Source organism: Trichechus manatus, unplaced genomic scaffold (genome assembly GCF_000243295.1).
Source record: "Trichechus manatus latirostris isolate Lorelei unplaced genomic scaffold, TriManLat1.0 scaffold00010, whole genome shotgun sequence".
In the NCBI taxonomy this organism is placed as follows: Eukaryota; Metazoa; Chordata; class Mammalia; order Sirenia; family Trichechidae; genus Trichechus; species Trichechus manatus.
Genome location: NW_004443946.1, coordinates 19,111,551 through 19,135,187, shown reverse-complemented (window position 1 = coordinate 19,135,187; position 23,637 = coordinate 19,111,551). Strand labels below are relative to the sequence as shown.

Below are 23,637 nucleotides of genomic sequence, written 5' to 3'. Positions count from 1 at the left end.
CATGGGATGAATCAGTAAAATCCAGACTGCGAAACTGTAGAGAACAAAGAACCCAGTGTCTTCAACAAATAAACTGCTAGGGAAAACAAGAGAGGGAGAGGGATCCTATAGATTAAAAAAGATTTAAAAGCAACATGTGGACTTTACTTGGATTACAATTCAAACAATCAAAGTATTAAAAAAAAAAAAAAAATTTTTTTTTAGATTTTTGAGACAATGAGATACTTGAACACTGAGAGATATTTATGACACTAAATAATTATTAGTAATTTTTTATACATGATAGTGTTGTGGTTATATCAAAAAGCCTATATTTTTAGAAATATACAGGAAATATTCAGGATGAAGTAATATGGTATCTGGGATGTACTTCAAGATGTAAGGATTAGGCCGAATTGGCTATTAGTTGTTATTGGAGCTGTATACGGAGAACATGGGGATTCACTATATTAATCTGCCTATTTTTATAGATAAAATTCTTTATAATAAAAAAAAAATTAAGTTTAAACAACAAAGTGTGTTTAATTCTGTTAGACGAATAATGAGTAATATGAAAACTGCCAAACAAAAGTTATTGTAAGTCTTTTAAAGTCAGTCTTTCAACTACCTACCAAACCAAACCCATTATCATCGAATTGATTTCTGACTCCTAGCAACCCTATAGAATGTAGTATGTTCCAAAGGCCTAAAAGATGTTCTTTTTGTTGGTCCTCATGCCTTGAGTTCTCTTAAGCAGAGTTCCAGAGGGACTGGCAATTAAATATGCAAAAAAAGGATCAGGATTTATTATTATACATATTTTATGATTTAATTTTTGGTCATTAATTTCTTTTTATTTTCTAAATTAAATGATTTTTAAACAGTAAAGTTTCCCCACATATACAAAGGCTATTCCATGAGAAAATTTAAATTGATACTTCTATAACTAAATGAATGAGACCACTATCTTTTCATTCCTATTGAGTTAGTCAAGTATGAAGTGAATTCTAGATATGAAAAAAGGTGAGATCCTGGTCCAGTTTTCATTATAATGAGCAGGAAGTTGAATTATTTTGATTGAATCTTCCTTCTGTAGTATATCTTTCATATAAATCCCATTCTCTGGGGCCCAGAAAAATAAACATAGATTGCTCATGACAGAATAAATTAGATAAAACCCTGTCTAACAATCATAGCTCCATAGCTCTATTCTTAAAAGAATGGTTCAAAATTACATTTTTTTTGTGTCTAATCATCTAAAACAAAACAACCAACCAACTAAAAAACATTAGATGCCTGTTTCTGCACAGAGCTCAGAACAATATCATTTTGGGCATCAGGGAATTAAGGATATCATACTAATATTATTACTGCAAAAATGTTAAGGAAATGATTTGAAACAATTAATATCATTTTGGAAATCAGGGAATTAATGATCTCATATTATTACTGTGAAAATGTTAAGGAAATGATTTGAAAAAATTTTAAAAAGTCATTTCTGTGATTGATATTGATATATATATTTCAGTATTTTCTAATTAATGTGTGTTTTCTTATCAGAAAAACTGAAAAAGTTGGTTCTTAATTTGAGAATTTTTTTCTCATTTGGAACTTTCTTAACAAAAAATAACATTGAAAGAGTAAATTGTATTTTGAATTAGTAATCTATATTTATCAACAAAATAAAAATTGGAATTAAAAATATGTCTTAAAACTTTCTTTAAATTACATTTAACCTAACAGTTAAGAAGAAATTTAAAATGTCAACAGCATTTGGAAAAGTATAAACCTGTTGAGGTATGCTTTTGAATATAAACATTATAACTAGAAGGGTATTAGCAGTAAACAAGCCTTCCTAATCACCAGCACACTTTCCCAAGTAAATTTCAAAAAAGTAAATAATCATAAATAGTAGAAATTGCATTTCACCTTTAAAATTATTTTACAGCATAATCAACCAAACACAGGTATAAAGACTTAAAAACACGATCTTATGTTATTTTTAGATCTCTGTGTTAAATTACTTTCTAATAGGAGTACAGTCAGGTCTTGCTATCAAGGAAACCAAGAGCAACGAATTAAAACGAATAAGCCATAGTGAAGGATGTGAAGAATTAACTACACCCAAAGAGAGGTCTGGTCCTTGCCCTCAGGTACTAGGAGGTGATCTCTAGGCCTTCCGAGTGTCATGCCTGATAGGAGTCTTTGTTTGCCTGGAGGCTTTGGCCACCAGACAATCTAACAGTCTGAGATTTATTATGCGGCTCTGGGTCATGCAATATCAGTTTTGCCTCTGGAACGGACTAGCCACTAAAGGTATTAGCCCAACCTCAGGGAGGGGCTGGAAACTAAAGGTCACCCATGTGGGCAGTATGTAATTAAGCCATAACAGAAACTCCAGACACCAAAGGCTTGAGTGAGCTTCTCTGGTTGGCAATACTCTGTGCATACTGCCACAGATCAGTATCAGAAGATTAGCATGTCCAGGACTCTACAGGGAGAGGACAACGGAAGCTTTGTGTTCGGTATCTCTCCTGGTCTCTGCCCTATGTGCTTCTTCCCTTAGCTAATATTAATCTGTATCCTTTCTCTGTAATTAACCATAACCATAAATATAATAGCTTTCAGTGAGTTCTGTCAGTCCTTCTAGTGAATTATGAAACCTGAGGGTGGTTTTGAGAACCTCCCGAACTTGTAATTGGTATCAGAAGTGAGGGCAGTTTTGTGGACTGTTTCAACTTTGTAATGGGCTAAGTCTTTATGCTAAATTGTGTAAATCTCAAGGTTGCTTACCTGAGATCCTTTCTTGCTACCTGGTAGGTTAATTATGAGAGTTTTCCCTCTGATTCCACATACAGGCCTGAAAGGAAAGAGAAAGTGGATAAAAACCACATTGTAAGAAATGTTCTGTTTAAATACATTCAACAACAAAAATCAATCATTGTACTTTACATGTGAACAACTGTTTTAGGAATAATATTATTGCTATACAATTGGGCACTCTGGCTGAGGTTTTTACAATAATGGTTAAGTGTGGTGTTTTGGAAAATGCACTGAATGTGGAATCAGAATAAATTATTCACTTGCAAGCTATTTGGCTAAATTTACCTTCTTTCTCTTCAGCTTCTTCATATCTCAGAGTTGTAACATTTCAATGAGATAGTGCATAAGAGTAGTAATATTTATGTTCAAAAGCCTAACACATAAGGCGATCAAGAGTTGAGACTGGAATTTGAGCTCTTTCTTCTCAGGAAATCTAAATGTTTGATTGTCAGTGGAGTGAGACTGGAAAGCTAAATTATTAACAGACATCGATAATCACAGATCATTTAAGCTAAAGGGTCTTTCAGAGATCATTGTCAATTTTCAGGCCACATTAAAATGAATCTGTTAAATAAGAAACTTGTCTAAAGTACATAAAGAAGTATAAAAGCACTGGAAGACTACATTGAAGAGCTGAGGGCCTGGATTTTCATATGAAAGTTGGAATAATCATGCTCTGTCATTAACTGGCTGTGTACTTTGATCGTCATGTACCTCATTTTCATCATTTAAAAAACAAAGTGATCAGGCTAGATTAGTCTATTTCTAAATTTTTAGAACTAAGATTTTTAAAGTCATGTGTGAATGTTTTTTCCAAAAACCTCTTCTTACAGTCAAGTTTATTCTTCAACTACTCTCCCTCTCTGAAATAACCTACAATTATCTTCTATTATATTGTTTTTTTTTCCTGGTCCTGTTTATAATTTGAAAGAGAAAAGTTGTTAACAATGTTACTTAAAACTTTCCATATTCTTGAAAATGGTTACAAATCACCCTTTAGTCTTCTTCCTTCATCTTCATAGTTCAATAAAAAATTTGAAGGCTATTTTTTAACCTTTAATCTTCGTGATTTTTTTTCAAAATTTTTCGTTCTGGCAGTCAGAATTGGAAAGTACTTTAATGAAGGCCAGAATGGTACTGAGTAATTATATAGTCCTTAATGTATTCCTATTTACTAGAAATTTTACCTTTTTCTCAACTAAAATAGGACATTGTAGCTTTTTGTCAATTTGATAGCTAACTGACTGTACTATCATCAACAATATGATTGGAATATCATCAATTTTAAGATCCCCTCATTTCATGCGACAAACCTAGTAATTTATTAAATAAATCTAGAATTTTAAGTTAGAGTATAATGCTCTCTCATAGGATACAGCGTGAACTACCTCAAGAAGTCTGCAGCACCTTTTCCCTTAAGAATTAGAAATATTTCCATAACAATTATTGCATGTTATGATCCCAATATTTCTGTCATGGAGAAGAAAATACAGTTATTTGCATAATATGGAAAAAGACCTTGAGGTACAGAGAATTTAACTGATACATGTCTCTGAAATCTTTGTATTGTTTACACAGAAAGTTCATCTCATCTTGTGTTTAGTTTCCTTTTCTATGTATAATGGCCATGTGCTTATCCTTACTGTCAATGTTTCTAAACAATATTTTATCAAGTATTACAGACTTTGAAATCTATTTTCCAAGAAAGTTGTAACTCCCTCCACCACAAAGTTGGTGGCAAATGAAAGCTTAGTTAATTCTTTTTATTTCAACTCTTTGGTCATCAAGCACAGGCCTGCCATGTCTTCAAAAATACTTAATCTGATCTAAGTTGATCTTAATAGCATTACTAATAAGGCTATGGGTATACACTTCAGTCAGTTTTGTGCTTAATAAGACTTATTATATGTAGGCCATTACTTCTGTATATGAGAGACAAAGAGAAAGAAAAAGAAACATGTAATGAAAGTCTTTGCTATATAGACAAGAGAGATTGTATCTGTTATTTCTGCTCAATGTCTTTAGTCTTGTATTTTATGAAAAAATAGATTTGACATTTTTTATTCTTTGTAAATTCCCTGGTCTTTTTGAAGCGTTTACATATTTCATTTATAAAACTGTTAATATCCAGAGTCACTGTAAGAAGAAAGTACTTTAACTTTATATAAGCCTTTATGGTTAATAAAGTATTTTCACAAAGACAACCTCATTTAACAATTTGTAAAAGTATAAGCACCAAAATCTTAGCATATTCCAGTATTTATTAAATAACCAAAAGTATGCACTAAGTATTATGGAAGAAATATAACCCAATCTTTAAGAGTTTAAAATACAAAACATTAAAGCATATAAACAAATAACTACGATAGAAGATAGTAAGTACTGAAATAAATGGATACAAAGTACCATGAATTCAAAATTAAAGCAGTACACTTCTAGCTGAGGGTTTAAGGTAAGACTTCATGGGAAAAGTTGCATTTGAGTTTTGTTATGAAGGAAGATATTACAACAGGTAAGAAAGGGTGGTAGGAAAGGCAAGAAAAAGAAGGCAGTTTAGGTGGAAGGTAAAAAACAATGCAGAAGCACAGAGAAAAGAAAAGCCCCAAGGGCATTCTGGGTATCTTAAGCCTTTCAATTGGCAAGAACACACTGTATTTATAGAGTGATGTGAGATAAGAAGTACCAGTGGAAAGATGCTGGAGTCTGATACATTACTAGTTTTTGAACTGTGGTCCCTGGATCAGCAACATATGTATCACTTGGGAACTTTTTAGAAATGCAAAATCTTGCATCTCCCTCCCCAGTATCCTATGCCCTACTTTTTGATGCTGATCTACTGAACATCAGAAAATCTGGAGGAGGGATCCAGAAATCTGTGTCTTTACAAGCTCTTTAGTTGAGTCTGATCGATGGTAAAGTTTGAGAACTACTGTGATAGGCTGTGCTTGAATTTGACACTACCATTTACTATCAGTGTAATCGTAGCTAAATTACTGAACCTCTATAATCCTTACTTTTCAAAACCTGAAATGTAAGGATTAAATAAAATACAATGTATACAACAATGTCTAGTCCATAATAGGCACTCAAAAAATACTTGGCGCGTGTTCCCTTAAAAAGTACACTGGGACTAAACTCTGGAGATACTGAATTCATTGTAAAGAGCTAGAACGTAGTCTCAAGGCATTAGGGACCACTGGTGAATTCTACTCAGTATTATCAAACCACTATTTCAGGAATAACTGTCTAAGATCAGCTGTAAAGGGATGATATAAAATATCAAGAAAGGAAGCTGTGACAATAGATAACACTAAATACAAGTTAAATACAGTAAGTCCCTGGGTTGCGAACATCCTGACAACTCATACTTGCCCTTTAATGTTATGTAAATTTTCCCTCACTTTGAAATGGTGGATTCATCAGGATCACCTTCACTTCTTGCACATGCAGCTTTTAAATCATTGAAAAGGCTTCGAGTCATTTCTTGCACTAAAGTAAGGCTAAATAAGAACCATGTGTACCTGTTCTGACTTACCTACAAATTCTTAAAGATAGACTTAGGAACAGATCTCATTCGTAACCCAGGGACTGCCTGTAATTTTTGGTTCATGTTTGTGATATTTGGTTCATGTTCTGTGGTATAACTGTTTCAACACTTTACACAGTGCTTGCCTTGCAATAGGGTCACTATGAGTCTGAATTGACTGGAAGGCAGTGGTTTTTTGGGGGGGTGGGGGTTGGGGTATTACTTCCTTTTCTACTGTTTTTTCTTTTTGGTGCAGAGAACTGACATTTTCTTTTACTATTAATGATATGGCAATGAGATGACAGGCAAATAACTTAACATTTAACATTTAACTAGTGTTTGCTATATACCATGTACTTTACCAATATTTTCTTATATTACAACAACCCTCGAAGGGAGGTATTAGATGATTCCATTTTGTAGATAAGGGAACAGAGTATTGGTGATGATAATTAATTTGCCCAAGGTAACACAACAGTTACATGCAAAGCTAGGATTTGAACTCTTCTAAGTTAGATGATGTAAATGAGAGAAGGCATGATGTAATATCAATACTATTGCTTTGAGGAAAATCAACTCTCTAGAGGTATTTATGCTTTATGTTTTCATCATCATTGGCCATTTAAATAAAGGTCTTTTTTAGTCTTATTTATTTTTTAACTTGAAGGTTTAGAAAAGGATAAATAAAATTACAAATTCCCACTTTATACTGTCACTTTTGATAGAAAGATAAAAATATTACTTTGGTCAGAAGTAAGGTTAGAATATCAATATGTTATTCAATGACATGTTGAGACATATTTGCCGGAGTTTATACTTAAAAATAAACCTCAGAAATTAAAAAGGAAATAGAAATAAGATGAAGATTTTTGTGTATTTTCTTTGAAAACAATTTTCTAGTTTTTGGCTTCTTCGAACATATCAGATTGGAAGAGGATAAGCAAGCAAGATATATTCAATATTAATGGTAATGTAGAAGCAGGTTTTGTTTTTTTTAAATAAAGATTGTATATGAAAATCAGGTCAACTATGATAGTACACAAGCTGGAATAAGAGACTGAATTGTCATTAATTTCAGTGCAAACTCATCTAGTGGGGATTTACCAGGGGCAAAAAACACTAAAAAAAAACTGAACCTATTTGCAGAGTAATTGTAGGATAATTTATTTTTGTTATTTAAAAACACCTGATACCCTAAGTATATAAAGTATGGCTACCAGAATGAACTGATTGAGTCAGTCAACAAGTATTTATTGAGTACTTACTATGGGCAAGGCACAACACCAGGTAATATAGTTACAACAGTGACTAAAACGGTCTTATCCTAGGGGAGTTTACAGTCTTACATAGATTACTTTCCAGGACCAATATAATCTCCATCTGCTAATTAATTAATTATTCAGACTTTATCCACAGGAAAATGAGATTTACTGAATAGTTTTAAGAAATAATATATTGATACATGTGTTTTCAAAAGATATCTCTGGCTGCCATGTGGACAATAGATTGGAGAGCTGCAAGACATGAAGTAAGGAAACCAATCAAGAGAATGCTGGAATAATACAAGACGTGAATTAGGGTAGTTGCAATGGTAATGAAGAAAAGTGGACAGGCTATAGTTTGTTAAGCATATTCTGACCTAGAAAGAAAATGAGACAATTAACTTTTTATTCTAAAATAATTTTCCTGGAAATTTTAATACCTAATCAATTTTTAAAAATGGGACATATTTGGATGAAAACTAGCCCTAGTCTATATTTATACTAGAAGGTCAATATTCTATGGTAAACTTGATCACAATAGACATGAAAATATAATGTTCAGAAAAAATTATTCCTTAAAGAGGAATTTTTATTAAGTATTAGATTCATGTAAAAATTTATAATGCATATATAAAATATTGACAATAACAACAAAAAACCCATCTGTCTACCTACCATCTAGGTTAACAGACTATTACTGATATTTTCAAAGCCTACTTTGTGTGCCTTGCTCTGATCTCAAGCCCCCTCCCCCTCCTTTCTCTTCCAGATAATTATCCTGAAATTTAAAATTATCATTCACTTACTTATTTTTTTATAACAAGTTTTACTGAGATATAATTCACATACTACACAATTTATCCACTTAAAGTGTAAAGCTGAAGAGTTTTTAATATATTCACAGAACTGTGCAACTATCACCACAATTAATTTTAGAAAATTTTCATCACTTCTCCCCTTCAAATTCCATACCCATTAGTGGTCACTGCTCATTTTCTCCCATTACCCAGTCCTAGACAACCACTAATCTACTTTCATTCTCTAGGTATTTGTCTATTCTGGACATTTCATATAACTGGAATCATACAATATGTAGTCTTTGTGACTCGCTTCTTTCACTTAGCATAATGTTTTCAAGGTGCATCCATGTTGTAGCATGTATCAATCATTCCCTTACTTTTTCAAAAAGTTTTGCCCAGACATTTATGTAAATATACTGTTCAGTTTAGCATGTTTTTGACATTTATACAATGCAATCATATGTATATATTCCTACACATGCAGCCCCGGTGGTGCAAATGGTAAAGCGCTCACCTACTAACTGAAAGGTTAGGGCTTCAAACTCACACAGAGGTACCTTGGAAGAAGGGTCTAGTGATCTGCTTCGGAAAGGTCACAGCCATGAAAACCCTATGGAGCACAGTTCTGCTGTGAAACACAGGGGTTTGCCATGAGTTGGAAATGACTTGAAGGCAGCTGTTTTTTTTTATTTTAAAATATTCCATCACCAATTGGTTTTCTCACTCAACAGAGTGTTTGTAAGATTCCTTCATGCTGATGTGTGCAGCTATAGTTTATTCTGACTGCTGTGAAGTATTTCATTGGTTATAATTGGTCATAATTGGCATTAAACAAAGAGAACAGAACAGAAGAATATCAGAACGCCTTCCCTGAAGTTAGGATAAATATTGTTTTATGAAATATTTGTACATTTCATACATAGGTGTTACGACTTTGGGCATATGTTTATATATATTTGTATATCTACAAACATAGAAACACACACATACATATGTGTATGAGACAGGATTACAAAGTGAAATAGATTTCTTACTGTGGCTCATGGTCGAAAAAGTTTGAAAGCTACTGTCCTAGGATATATACCTAGAAGTGGAGTTTATGAGTCATTGGGTAAGCAGATGTGTAGCATTATTATATAAAGGCAAATAATTTTCCGAAGTGTTTTCCAATGCTTGACATTGTCAGTTTTTAATTTTTTTTTTAAAGCCTTTTGGGGATGGGGGATATATAGGAACTCTGTAGTTTCTGCATAATTTTTCTTTAAACCTAAAACTGTTCTAAAAAAATAAAAGCTATTAAGAAAAAAGCCTTTTGGATATATGGATAATAGGTAAGTGATAAAACAACTATAAAACCAAACCTGTTGCTGTCAAGTCGATTCCGACTCATAGTGACCCTAGAGTAAAATGTTAGTAGTAGAATCTAGGTAGAATCTATAAGAAAGCTCAACGTAAAACTGTTTCAACTTCGGCGTATATTTGAAAATTTTCATAACAAGAGTTTGGGGTAAAATTGGCTCTTGATTTTAATATTAAATGTAATCTTTCTAAGAGTTTTTCAGACCCTGCAGACAACAAAATAATAAGAGAATAACGAGCATTCAATGTAGTTTACCCTATTAACAGGCTAAAGAAAAAAAAATCATATCAATGCAGAAAAAAACATTGGACAAAATTCAGCACCCATTCATGATAAAAACTCTCAGAAAACTAGGAATAGAAGAGGAACTTCCTCAACTTGAAAAAGAGCTTCTACAAAAACCTTACAGCTAACATTATACTTAATGGTAAAAGATTGATGCTTTCAAGATCAAGAAAAAGATCATCCACTCTCACCATAGCTACTCAAAATAGTACTGGACGTTCTAGCCAGCACAATAGGCAAGAAAAAGAATCAAAGGCATACAGATCAAAAAGGAAGAAATAAGATGGTCTCTATTTGTAGAAGGAATGATTATCTACATAGAAAATCCAAAGAGTTAAAACAAAACAAAACAAAAAAAGCAAAGAACCCCCGCCAAAACTACTAGAACTAATGTGACTAATTTTATCAAGGTTGCAGGGCAGAAGAACAACATAAAAAAAAATGTATTTCTATATACGATTAATGATACAGAATGTGGCAGATAAATTAAAAATAAAATAGTATTTAAAATTACTCAGAACAACATAAAATACTTATGTGAAATTTAACAAAACATGTACAAAATCTATATGCTGAAAGCTACAAAATACTAATTAAATAATCAAAGATCTCAATAAATGGAGAGACATACTGTGTTCATGATTTGGCAGACTCCAAATAAAAATGTCAATTCTCCTCAAATGATAAACAGGTTTAATACAATTCCTAGAAAAAAACCCCAGCAAGAGTTTTGTAGCTATAAATGAGCTTATTCTAAAATTTATATGGCAAAGTAAAGCAACTTGAATAGCCAAAACAATTTTGTAAAGAGGGAGAAATCAGACAATTTGACTTCGAGACTTATTGTATAGCTACAGTAATCAATTGAATAAGGAAGACCGAAGAAGAACTGATGCTTTCGAACTGCGGTGTTGGCAAAGAATATTGAATACACCATGGAGTGCCAAAAGAATGAACGAATCCATCTTGGAAGAGGTACAACCAGAATGCTCCTTGGAAGCAAGGATGGTGAGACTATGTCTCACATACTTTGGACATGTTATCAGGAGGGATCAGTCTACCTGGAGAAGGACATCATGCTTGGTAAGGCAGAGGGTCAGCGAAAAACAGGAAGACCCTCAACGAGATGGACTGACACAGTGGCTGCAACAATGGCCTCAAGTGTAGCAATGATTGTGAGGATGGCGCAGGACCGGGCAGTTTTTCGTTCTGTTGTGAATGGGGTCGCTATGAGTCGGAATCAACTCGACGGCACCTAACAACAACAACGGTAATCAAGACTGCGTGGTACTGGTGGAGAGACAGACACACAGACCAATGGAATACAGAGCCCAGAAACAGACTCACACAAATACACCCAACCAATTTTTGACAAAGGTGCAACAGCAATTCCACAGAGTAAAGACACCCTTTTCGACAAAGGGCCCTGGAGGAAGTAGACATACATATAGGCCAATATCCTCCCCCATCACCAAAAACAAACAAAAACAGCAACAAGAATAATGACACAAAAACAAAAAAACTCTGCAAAACCTCAACCTAAATCTCACACCTTATACAAAAAGTAACTCAAAATGGATTATGAATGTGAAGATAGTATGTAAAACTATACATAGTTTTGGAAAACTTTGGGCATTTGGGCTAGGTGGAGAGTTCTTAGACTTGACACCAAAAGCACAATGGCTAAGAGGAAAAACTGATAAACTGGACCTCATGAAAATTAAACCTCTTACTCTGTGAAGGACTGTGAAGAAAATGTAAAGACAATCTACAGACTGGAAGAAAATGACTGCAATCCACATACTTGACAAAGGGCTGGTATCTGAAATATATAAACACCTCTCAAAACTCAACAGTAAAAAAAAAAAAAAAATCCAATTAGAAAATGGGTAAAAGATATTAACTGATATTTCACTAAAAATTATACACAGATGGAAAATATGCACGTGAAAAGATGGTCAACATTATTAGCCATTTGTTGTTTACTAGTTGCCATTGAGTTGGCTCTGACTCATGGTGAACCGACGTACAACAGAATGAAACACTGTCCGGTCCTGCACCATTTTCATAATTGTTGCTATGTTTGAGTCCATTGTCAGGGCCAGTGTACATTTTAAGTGTCTTCCAACCTACGGGGCTTATCTTCTAACACTGTATTGGATAATATTCTGTTGTGATCCACAGGGTTTTCATTGGCTAATTTTGGAAGTAGACTGTCATGCCTTTCTTCCTAGTCTGTCTTAGTCTGGAAGCTCTGCTGAAACCTGTCCACCATGGGCGACCCTGCTGGTATTTGAAATACCGGTGGCATGGCTTCCAGTATCACAGTAACACACAAACCACCACAGTATGATAAACTGGGAGATGGGTGTTGGCATTAGCCATTAGAGAAATGCAAATTAAAACCACAATGAGATATTCAGACCTATCAAAATCGCTAAAATAAAAAATGATGATACTAAATGCTGGAGAGGATGTGGAAAAACTGAATCACTCACAATGCTGACGGGAACACAATGTGGTAGAGCTAACTCTGTATAATAGTTCGGCAGTGTCTCAAAAAAGTAAACATGCAGCTACCATATCACCCAGAAATTACACTCCTGTGTATATATCCCAGAAAATCAAAAACTTTTCTTCACACAATAACCTGTACATGAACATTCATAGCAGCTCTGTTTGTAATGGCCCAGAACTGGAAACCCATATGTCCTTCAACAGGAAAATAATTAACCAAATATGATACATACATACCATGGAATACTCATTAGCAATAAAAAGGAATGAAGCACTGATACTTGTAACAATTGTGCTGAATCTCCAGGGAATTAAATTCTAAGTAGAAACAGCCAATCCCCAAAAGTTACAACTGTATGATTCTACTTATATAGCATTCTTGAAATGACCAAATTATGAGAACAACAGATTAGTGGTTGCCAGGGGCTAGAAAAGGGGGGGGGGGGTTAGAAGAGATGGGCTGGCAATGGAAGGGCAACAGGAGGAATCTTTGTGGTGATGGAATTGTTTTGAATCTTGACTGCATCCATGTCAATATCCTGATTGCAATTTTATACTACAGTTTTGCAAGATGTTACCATTGACAGAAACTGGGTAAGAAGTACATGGGATTTCTCTATATTATTTCTTATTACTGCATGCCAATCTACAACTATCTCAAAATAAAAAACCAAAAGAATTAATTTTTAAAATATACTGAATTTTTCAAATGTAAATATAAAACATTTATTTGTAAATATCAGGTGAAAGCGTACTAAGAGGTACACGTTTATAAAGTTTGAATATAAGAAACCAACTGGTGTTCTATTAAGAAAATATTAACAGGAGATGTTCTGTTGGGTTTGCTTGTATTTATTTTTTTCACCATCTTATATGCTTTCTACTTGTCTTGCTGTTTTCTGTTTCTTTTTAATTTTTCTCCCTGCTTTGTCTTAGTTTGAGAGTTTTCCTCATTCTATTTCTTCCTTCTATTTCTGGAAGTTACATACTCTGCCTTTCTTTTAGCTATTACCCTAATAATTTTAATATACATACTTAACTTTAAAAAACTAAAGTTAAATCAGTATCTTTGACTTCCTCCTGGAAAACATAGGGCCTTGAGAATACTTAACAATGATCATATCACCCTGTCTTAGTTATCTAGTGTAGCTGTAACAGAAATACCACAAGTGGATGGCTTTAACAAAGAGAAATTTATTTCTTCACAGTAAAGTAGGCTAAAAGTCCAAATTCAGGGTGTCAGTTCCAGGGGAAGCCTTTCTCTCTGTCAGCCTTCTCATCAAACTTCCCCCAGACTAGGAGCTTCTCTGCCCAGGGACCCCAGGTCCAAAGGACACACTCTGATCCCCACACTGCTTTCTTCGTGGTATGAGGTCCCCATCCCTCTGCTGGCTTCCTTTTCCTTTTATCTCTTGTAAGATAAAAGGTGGTGCAGGCCACACCCCAGGGAAACTTCCTTTACATTGAATCAGAGAAGTGACCTTAGTAAAGGTGTTATAATCCCACCCTAATCCTCTTTAACATAAAATTACAATCACAAAATGGAAGACAACCACAGGATACTGGGAATCATGGCCCAGCCAAATTGATAACACACATTTTTGGGGTGACATAATCCAATCCATGACATACCTCAATTTATATGCAACTGTTTTCAAGTATGACTTCCAGCATATTTTTTTCTCTGACAATTCAGATGTAATTTTTATTGCTTTATATGGCCTTTTTTTTTTTTTTAGATTTGTTCAGGTATTTACCATTATATTTGCTCTGTCTTCTTTCTTGTATCCTAGACCCTCCATCTGAGATCATTTTTCTCCTGCCAGAAGTATATCCTTTAAATTCTTTAAGGAAGGTTCTTTGTCTCCTCATTTTTGTTAGTATGAAAATGACATTTATTTTCCCCTGATTATTGAATGATAACTTGGTTATTATTCCAGTACTTCTGTTTCAACTATTGTTGAGAGGTTACCAATTAGTCAAATTGCTGTTTACGGTATTCTGTTTTTTCTCTCTAACTCTAATGTTTTTAGATTTATCTTTATAAAATGTGATATTTACATCTGTCAAAAACAGTATAAATAAAAATAAAAGGCACATGACAAGGAAGAACATAATAAGCCAAGTTTAAAATCTTAATACATGAAAAACTAAAAAAATTAGCACCAACCTAAAAATTGATAGAAGACATGAATATTCAATTTAAAAAAGAAATACAAACAGCCAATAAACAAATATGTTTAATATTGCTATTAAGCAAAAAAAGAGCACATATAAATAATAATGACATACAATTTATTGCTTATCACACTGAGAAACATTAAAAATTAACAGCATGAAGATATAGGGAATTCTGCATTTATTCTACAACGCCATTGAAGTATAATTTACATATCATGAATTTATTTTTCTGGCAGTTTGTAAGATCTCTTTTTTTTTGTGGTGTTTTACACTGTTACTATGGTTTGTTGTTGTTAGGTGTCATCGAGTTGATTCCGAATCATACCCACTCTATGTACAACAGAACAAAACACTGCCTGGTCCTGCGCCATCCTCATAATCGTTGTTATGCTTAAGCCCATTGTTGCAGCCACTGTGTCAGTCCATCACATTGAGGGTCTTCCTCTTTTTCAGTGACCCTCTACTTTACCAAGCATGATGTCCTTCTCCAGGGCAACATGTCCAAAGTATCTGAGACATAGTCTCGCCATCCTTGCTTCCAAGGAGCATTCTAGTCGTACTTCTTCCAAGACAGATTTGTTGGTTCTTTTGGTAGTCCATGGTATATTCAATATTCTTCTCCAACACAATTCAAAGGCATCAATTCTTCTTCAGTCTTCCTTATTCATCGTCCAGCTTTCACATGCATATGAGGTGACTTAAAACACATAGGTTGGGTCAGATGTACCTTAGACTTCAAGGTGGTATCTTTGCTTTTCAACACTTTAAAGAGGTCTTTTGCAGCGAATTTGCCCAATGCAATGTGTCTTTTGATTTCCTGACTACCGCTTCCATGAGTGGTGATTGTGGATCCACGTATAATGAAATCCTTGACAACTTCAATCTTTTATCCATTTATCATGATGTTGCTTGTTGGTCCAGTTGTGAGGATTTTTATTTTGTTTATGTTGAGGTGTAATCCACACTGAAGGCTGTGGTCTTTGATCTTCATAAGTAAGTGAGACAAAGCCCCCACAGTGTTGTATTAAAAAACTGTGTTTCCTCTGCTGGGCTTCCTCCCTCCCCAGCTTTGTATTTGAATCCTGTTTTTGCTTGGAGGTTATATGTACACCCCACTGTTCCCACATAGTATGATTAAGAATGCTGCTGATGTAACTTGTATGAACTCCCTACTTGTAAATCCCTTTAAAAGTAACTTGCCTGTTTGCCCTTGGCAAGCAGTCTTGGCAGCAGCATCTCCGACTGACTTCTTTCCTTGTACAATGAGATAAAGGTTCCTTTTCTGTTCTCCCACCTCGGTCTCTTCGTTTATTGGCCAATACGAGTTATGCTGAGCAAGAACCTGGAGTTTCGACCTAGTAACATTTCTAGTGAGCCAGCCAGGAGCCACCTGCTCAGTTCCTGAGGTGGATTGAAAAACAGACTGGCCCCGATGTCTGGTGCCATCAGATTTCTCCTGGAGACCCTGGAGCAGCTCTGAAAGCTGATCTCCCCTGGGACCCAAACGATGGCTCTGTGGGAGACACGAAAGTTGTCTGGGTTGGTTGGTAAGTACCTAGGTAAGGCCTTAGAAGAGTCCCAAGAAGCGGGAGAAATTGACTGTTGAAGGCATTAGGAATCTGAGGTTTTCTGGTAAATAACAGGGTAATTCCTAGGTAAGGCCTTAGAAGTGTCCCATGAAGTGGGAGGAATTGACCACTGAGGGGATAAAAGGCTCAGGTACCTGTTAAGTTGGTGCACTGGATTAGGTTGTGTGACTGTGTTATGTGTATCCAGAGAATGGGGAACGTTCAACGGATCCCGGAATGCGGTCGGCTAAGATGCATCCTTAAGAACTGGGAAGAGAGACTTGGACAGACATGGCTCTGGCAGCATGCTTGTCCCTTTCCTACTTTTTAACTATATGCTGAATAAAACCTTTTTTTTTTTTTGCTTTACTCAACTTTGTGGTGTTTTCACCCTACAAGAGTTAATGGTGTAGTTGTTGAGGAGATTCTAAAACCGTGAACCCAGTCGACCTCAAGGAGACCTGGACTACTGGGCAGAAGCTGGCAGAAAGAGAGGTCCTATCTTCTGGGCTCGAGCATTCGTGCTTCATGTCCCATGTCCCTTCCACACTGACAGGGTGAGTATTCTTGGAAAACGAGCCTTTGCGTTTATTCTTTTTGTTCTTTCTCTCATTATTCTTAAGTTTTGTTCGACATATTTGTTTGAAAAACCAGTTAAGGAGAATCTTTCTTAGATTTTTGCTTGACTGTTTGTTTAGGAGTGATATCTAGTAACTCCCGGTGAACTGCAGTTTAGGTCTGGATTCAGGCGTATGAAACATTAAAGAGGTAAGTCTATTTTCAAAGGGCTTTGAGTCACTATAAGCCGCAAAAAATCTGGGCACGGGTTGACCATAAAAGCCATTAGAGTAGTTGCCGGGCACTCATCACGAGTGTAAGACTCCAGTGTTAGGATAAGGTGGTTCGAGACAGGCTACAGCATTATACTGCCTGCCGCCTGCAGGCAAACTCTTGTGCAATGAAGGTACACACTGGTCTAAGTGAAACACTGTCCAAACCATGCCGTGTTCCTTGTTAGGGTTCTAAAACCTGGAGAGTAGTGCCCTGTTTTACCTAATTTGCAGGGGCGGGTGGCAGCTCCTGACTTGTTTTGCCAAATTCTCAGGGGGAGGTGGCAGCTCCTGAACTGTTTTATAAAATTTGCAGGAAGAAGTGGTAGCTCTGTACCTGTTTTATGGTAGTTTCTCAATAAAGAATCACAACTTAAAATTAAAATCATCAGTAGCTACTTTTTTTTCCAACTGGAAGAACTAGTATATTTAAGGTTTAAAATAAGAGACTAGGTCTCTAGCCAGCAGAATGAATTAAGTTCAAAAAGAAGGAAACCAAAAGCTTAAACCTTAGAGCTTAACATCTTTGATAAATGAGCCTGGATTTCCCCCTTGCTACTGAGACACTGGTTTGGGGTTCATATTTAAAAATGCTATAAACTGAGTATACTAGAAGTAATTTGGAATTTCAGTGACCGTTTTGGGAAAATGAGCTTTCATTTGTATTGTCTTTTCTCTTTGGAGAACTTTTGCTTGATGCTCAGCTTTTGTCAAAAGGTCTAATATTCCTACATCTTAAGCTCCGGCAAGTTAGTAAGTTTTATCCAGAGCCTGTTTTTTCCACTGAATTGAGTCAATCTTACCAAAAATTCCTATATACACTTTAATAAGCTAGGATCCCCATATCCTTGTTTTGTGTGGTGTTGTTCGGTGAGTTTATGTGGTCTTTCTGTCTCCTTTTGTTCTGAGAGCTTGCTTCTGGTCTAGAGTGTTGTGCCTAAGTTTCTGTCTTGTATAGGGTTGGAGGCTATGGCTGAGAATTGCTGTTTTTTTGTAAGGCTGTCTTGGAACCTCAGTTCTTTCCTCATCCAAGAAAAATTGTGTCTTGTGTCTGTCTTATGATTTAGATTTTTAGTGGCTATACTGAAAAACTTTATGTTTAAGTCAATCATAAGAGCAAAGCCTTTCTAAGTAACTTAACCTAGATAATATATGGAATGTTTTATTTAAAGAAAAATGATAATTTTGTCTTAAAGTAAAACTAACAGTTCCATAGTATGAAAAAAGAGGCATAGGACAAGCCTAGAAAAAAAATTGCTAAAGGGCTTTAGTATTTACTGGGTAGATAAAAGGTTGTGATAAAAAAAAAACAAAACTGTTCAAGAGAATAGTAAAAGAGAAAGAAAGTAGTTATCTTTTGCCTTTCAAAATTCCTAGATCAATTTAAACATATGTAAATAAATCTGAATGACCTAATCTTGTCTTCTACCATGAGTCAAAAATTGGGAGGGTAGGGCAACATCAGGCCTCCCAGTCCCCAGTCTCCAAGGTCATATAGCTCCAGGAAGCTTACTATAGTTATCAGAAATTGGGTGGATCCCAATCATAAAAGAACTGTAAACAAGTTCTCTCTATTGTAGGGGAACTTTAAGAAGCCAAAAAAATAGAAATCACAATGAGACACACCTGAAATGGTGTGGGAAAATTTTTCCAACCCTAGCCACACGATAAGGTTATATCTGTATCAATGAATTGGTCAGTTGAGCAGAGACTTTGTGATTTCCAAAGCCAGTTGGTAAAATCTTTACAGGCTAAAATGAGACTGGGAAAATATGGGAAACAGTAAAAGCTGAATGAAAACCTGGAATGTTTAAACAGACTTTCTTTCAACAACAGTTATGTTTTATGGTATACAGGCTTAAAATAATTTCTAAGACCTTTTAGGTAACTTATTGACATTAATTAAATTGAGTTAATAGGGATTTGTCATGATAATATTGGAATAATAATATTGGAATCATTTATTCCCTCTCTTGAGCATAGAGAATGTGACCCAGCTGGAGCTGGGCTCACAAGGACTCACAAGGACAGATCAACTGGGCCCTGAGGTATAAAGACAATAGCTAAGATAATCTTGGAAAATATCTTTTAGGGAAACTTTCACATAAAGCCAATCAAACAGAACACAAAAGACTTTCCACTCTTATCTTTCTATTAGCATTTAGTGAATAGAAATTCGTTGGACCAATGATGACCTTCCTGACTCTCCTTACTGAAACTTCTACCAATGATAAGAAAGACAATTCAAAATGTAGGATCACAGTTTCTAGCCAATCTGAAAAGGCTAAGCTTTCAATGGTTTTGCCCGTTTGTAATGTTAGTATATACTGATGGCTCTGTAACTGTTCTTTGGACTCAGGCAGACACGGCTGTGCAGCATGCTTGTCTGTTTTCCCATTCTTGCCTGTTCTGTAATGGTTCTTTGGACTCGGGCAGACACGGCTGTGGTAGCATGCTTGTCCATTTTCCCACTTCTGCCCTTTTGAACATATGCCAAATAAAACTTTCTTTTGCTTTACTAAACTTTACGATGTTCTTCCTCGACAACAGTCATAATTTAAGCTTATATACTTTTGCTTTTTATGCCACAAGAGAAAGGATATATATATACGTATATTTGGGTTTCCTAATGAGTGTTCATTTTTGCCATTTAAAGGGATGCACTATAAGAGGTATGCAACAAAGACAATGTTTAAGAGGTTTATTAAAAAGAAATTTGATATGGTCAAAAGTTTTATCTCACTAAAGTTTAATGGTTTAATTTGTGAGCATTTTAGGAGCTTTAGCATTAAATAATACATAAAACAAAGAATTGGGTCTCTTGCTGTTAAAATAACAAAATTTTCTTTGATTTCTGAGTTGAAGGGCTAATTTATTGTTTGTGTAATCTGCCTCGAAAACACAGGTTTGGTCTCTCATTAGAATAAGATGCCTGAGTTGAAAACCAAGCCACATGACTTTAGGGAAAAAAAAAAAAAAAAAAAAAAGCTAAGACTTTCACCTTTAACATCTTTGGTTAAATAACTTAAGTATGGTTTCTCAGTGACTTATAATAAACTCCTGACAATTCTGAAACTTCATGGAAAGCCACAAAAAATTTTTATAAAGGAAAAGTGCTAAAAAGTTTTATTTAAGAAATTACATGGAATGTGCAGTCCAAATCAAGAGAAATGCCTGATTCTCTTTTGGTTAAAACTTATATGTTAGTATTTCCTCTTGTGTTTTTCCCTAATATTACACAACAAGTATATAATATTATATCATAATTTAATTATTATTTCTTAATTGTTAACTTGGTCACAACTTTATCAAAGCCACTGATTTGATGGGGGAATTCATATCATTTACCTATGAAGGTGTTTTTTTTTAAATTACTATTCAGGTATTTAGAGACTTGATAATCTTGGTATATTCTTGGTATATCCTGACTATATGGTATTGTATCTCAAGATTATTATGTATTACATCCAAAGCTCTTTAAAAATATGGTTAATGGTTATATTTAGAAATATTTTTATCTAAGTTTTTTTAACTGATTTTATTTGGCCTTTATGTTATGCTTGTAATTAATTTCTATCAGTCTTTCACTATAAACTATAAGAGTATTATTTTTATAAATTAATTATGGCCACATTAAGTTTTGTCATCTGCAGATGAGTTTTTACTTTGCTGATTTGCTTAAAATATTTAACCAAAATATCTCAACAAAAAGATGGACTATTATTGGACTTGCGAAAAGGACTGTAACTAGACTGAATAAAATTTCAGAACTCCTACACAGAAGCTGGAGGGTTTCAAGACTGTGGCTGATCCAGAATCATGTGGAACAGAAATTAACTACATAAGACTGAGTAAACAAAAGGAAACTACTGGTTTTACGTGGGAATACTGCTGATGTTTTAATGTCTGTCTTAGTCATCTAGTGCTGCTATAACAGAAGTATCAAAATTGGATGGGTTTAGCAAAGAGAAGTTTATTCTCTCACAGTCCAGTAGGGTACAAGTCCAAATTCAGGGCATCAGTTCCAGGAGAAGGCTTTCTCTGTTGGCTCTGGAGGAAGGTCCTTGTGATGCATCAGTCTTCCCTTGGTCTGGGAGCATCTCTGTGCAGGAAACTCAGTCCAAAGGATGTGCTCTGCTCCCGGCACTTCTTTCTTGGTCGTATGAGGTTCCCATGTGTCTCTGCCCACTTCTCTTTTACACCTCAAAAGAGACTGGCTTAAGACACGATCCAGTCTTGTATACCTCATCAGTATAACTGCTGCTAATCCATCTTATTTGATCATAGTGATTGAATTTACAATAAGGAAATCGTATCAGATTACAAAATGGTACACAATTATACAATACTGGGAATCATGACCCAGCCAAGTTGACAGATATTTTGGGGACACACAATTCAATCCATGACAAGGTCCTACTTTCTAGATAAAAGAAACCATTTTCCTTTGTCTTAAATTATCTAACTAATGAGTTTAGATATTGAACTCTTGACTTAGAAGTTCTTGTTGGTAAACTTAGCAAAGTTCTAACTATCATAACCAGATAAGGGTCTGAAGTTCGAGCTATGATTTTACAAAACAGAACAGCTTTAGATTTCCTATTAGTTCCTGAGGAACAGTTTGTGCCTTAATAGATAAAATGTTGCTCTGTTTATATTAATATTCAATCTGAGGTTTTGCAGAATTTAGTTGGCTGCTGGGGCACATGAAAAGCCATTACTGATGCTGCTTATGTATAGACAAACATCTTATGAGATTTCTTTCCGTGGTTCAAAGACCTTAGTGTCATGGTTTCATTGGTTATTTCAGACAGCCTAATATTATTGATAGTGTTTCTATTCTACCTCCTTGTTTGCTGTATGATGCCTGGGATCTTAAAAACCAAATGGTGCCAAATTACCATTTATTCAGCATTTTTGATCAAAGATTCTATAACAAGATTATGATCCAAAGGAAGGAACGATGAAAGAGTTGTAATTCTCCTGGAATCCAGATGTTTGGCCTTCATGGAGGTTAGGGTAACCCACACAGGCCATCGCCTTTGGGTGTCCTTTTGAACCTCAAACTTTGGGGAAAAAAATCTTTTAAGAAATTTATCAATCATTATGGTACAAATAACAGATGCAGCAACCTTGGTTCGTATCTGAGTCACAGCAGTGTCTGGCACCTTTTTTAATGGAGCCCTGGTGGTGAAGTGGTTAAGAGCTATGGCTGCTAACTAAAAGGTCAGCAGTTTGAATCCACTAGCTGCTCCTTGGAAACTCTATGGGGCAGTTCTACTCTGTCCTATAGGGTCGCTATGATGCGGAATTGATTTGACAGCACACAACAACAACAACAGATGAAGTTGCTAACGAGATGAAAACACAACAGTAATCTCTGACCTCATTAGCCAAGGTGATATAACAAAATAGCCTTAGATTTTTTTATTAGCCCAAGAAAGTATAGTCTGTGCTGTAGCAAATACCTCCTGTTGCATTTGAATAAATAACACAGGAGAAGTAGAACAGGATATACACAGAATTAGACAGCAAGCTACTTGGTTACACACCGTAACACTCTTACAAACACCAGATTTATTTGGTCGGTTACCATCAAGAATAAGTACATGGGACAGATCACTACTGCAAGGGATAGTAATATTCTTAGTCTGCATCCCGATAGTATTAGAGATAATAAAACTTATCGTCTATTGTCTTACACACTTAAAAAAAGCCTTAGGCTAAAATATTGATGTACATTGAGTCTGTTTGCTCTGGCAATGTGATTGTTGGGAATGTTGCTCCTACTTAAGATCCTGGTGGAAAACCAGCACTGTGAGTTTAAAGAGCCTTCCACGGCCGCCATCTAAGGGCTCGACTAAGTCCAGGTATTAATCATCAATGTGTTCTCTCCAATCTCCGATCAAAAGAAAAAAATGATTTAGGAGATAATATTGGAGCCATTATTCCCTGTCCTTGAGCATAAAGAATGTGATCCAGCTGGAGCTGGACTCACAAAGACTCATAAAAGACACATCAGCTGGGCCCTGAGGTATAAAGACAACAGCTGAGACACTGAAAATCTTTTAGTGAAACATTCATGTAAACGGCATAAAAGCCACTCTTTTTCTTTTAACATTTAGTAAATAGCCGGTTATAAACCAACAAGAGGTCGACAGCCACAATGTAAGGCCTAGGTCCAATATTTGCCCCTCCTGGAAAATATGCCATACAATTCCGAACCAGGCTATAGTTCAAAATGGACAGTGGTCTTGAATGCCCAATGTCGAAAAAGAAATGGAAGGGGTGAGACAGAGCTCCCACAGTGTTATATTAAAAAACTGTTTCCTCTGCTGGGCTTCTTCCCTCCCCCTCCCCCTCAGCTTTGCATTTGAATCCTGCTTTTTCTTGGGGGTTATATGTAAACCCATTGCACCTGTGTAGTATGATTAACAGTGTCACTGATGTAACTTGTATGAACTACCTACTTGTAAATCCCTTTTTAAAAGTAACTTGTCTGCACG

General features: G+C 35.3%; 1 protein-coding gene across 1 annotated transcript in view; it reads right to left on the bottom strand.

Moving 5' to 3' along the window:
* The window catches only part of GPHN (gephyrin), a 632,163-nt gene that overhangs the window by 260,249 nt on the left and 348,277 nt on the right, over window positions 1-23,637 (bottom strand). Inside the window, exon 6 of the mRNA XM_004370959.2 lies at window positions 2,773-2,839. Coding sequence (XP_004371016.1) covers window positions 2,773-2,839 — 67 coding nt within the window. The remainder of the gene's footprint in view (window positions 1-2,772; window positions 2,840-23,637) is intronic.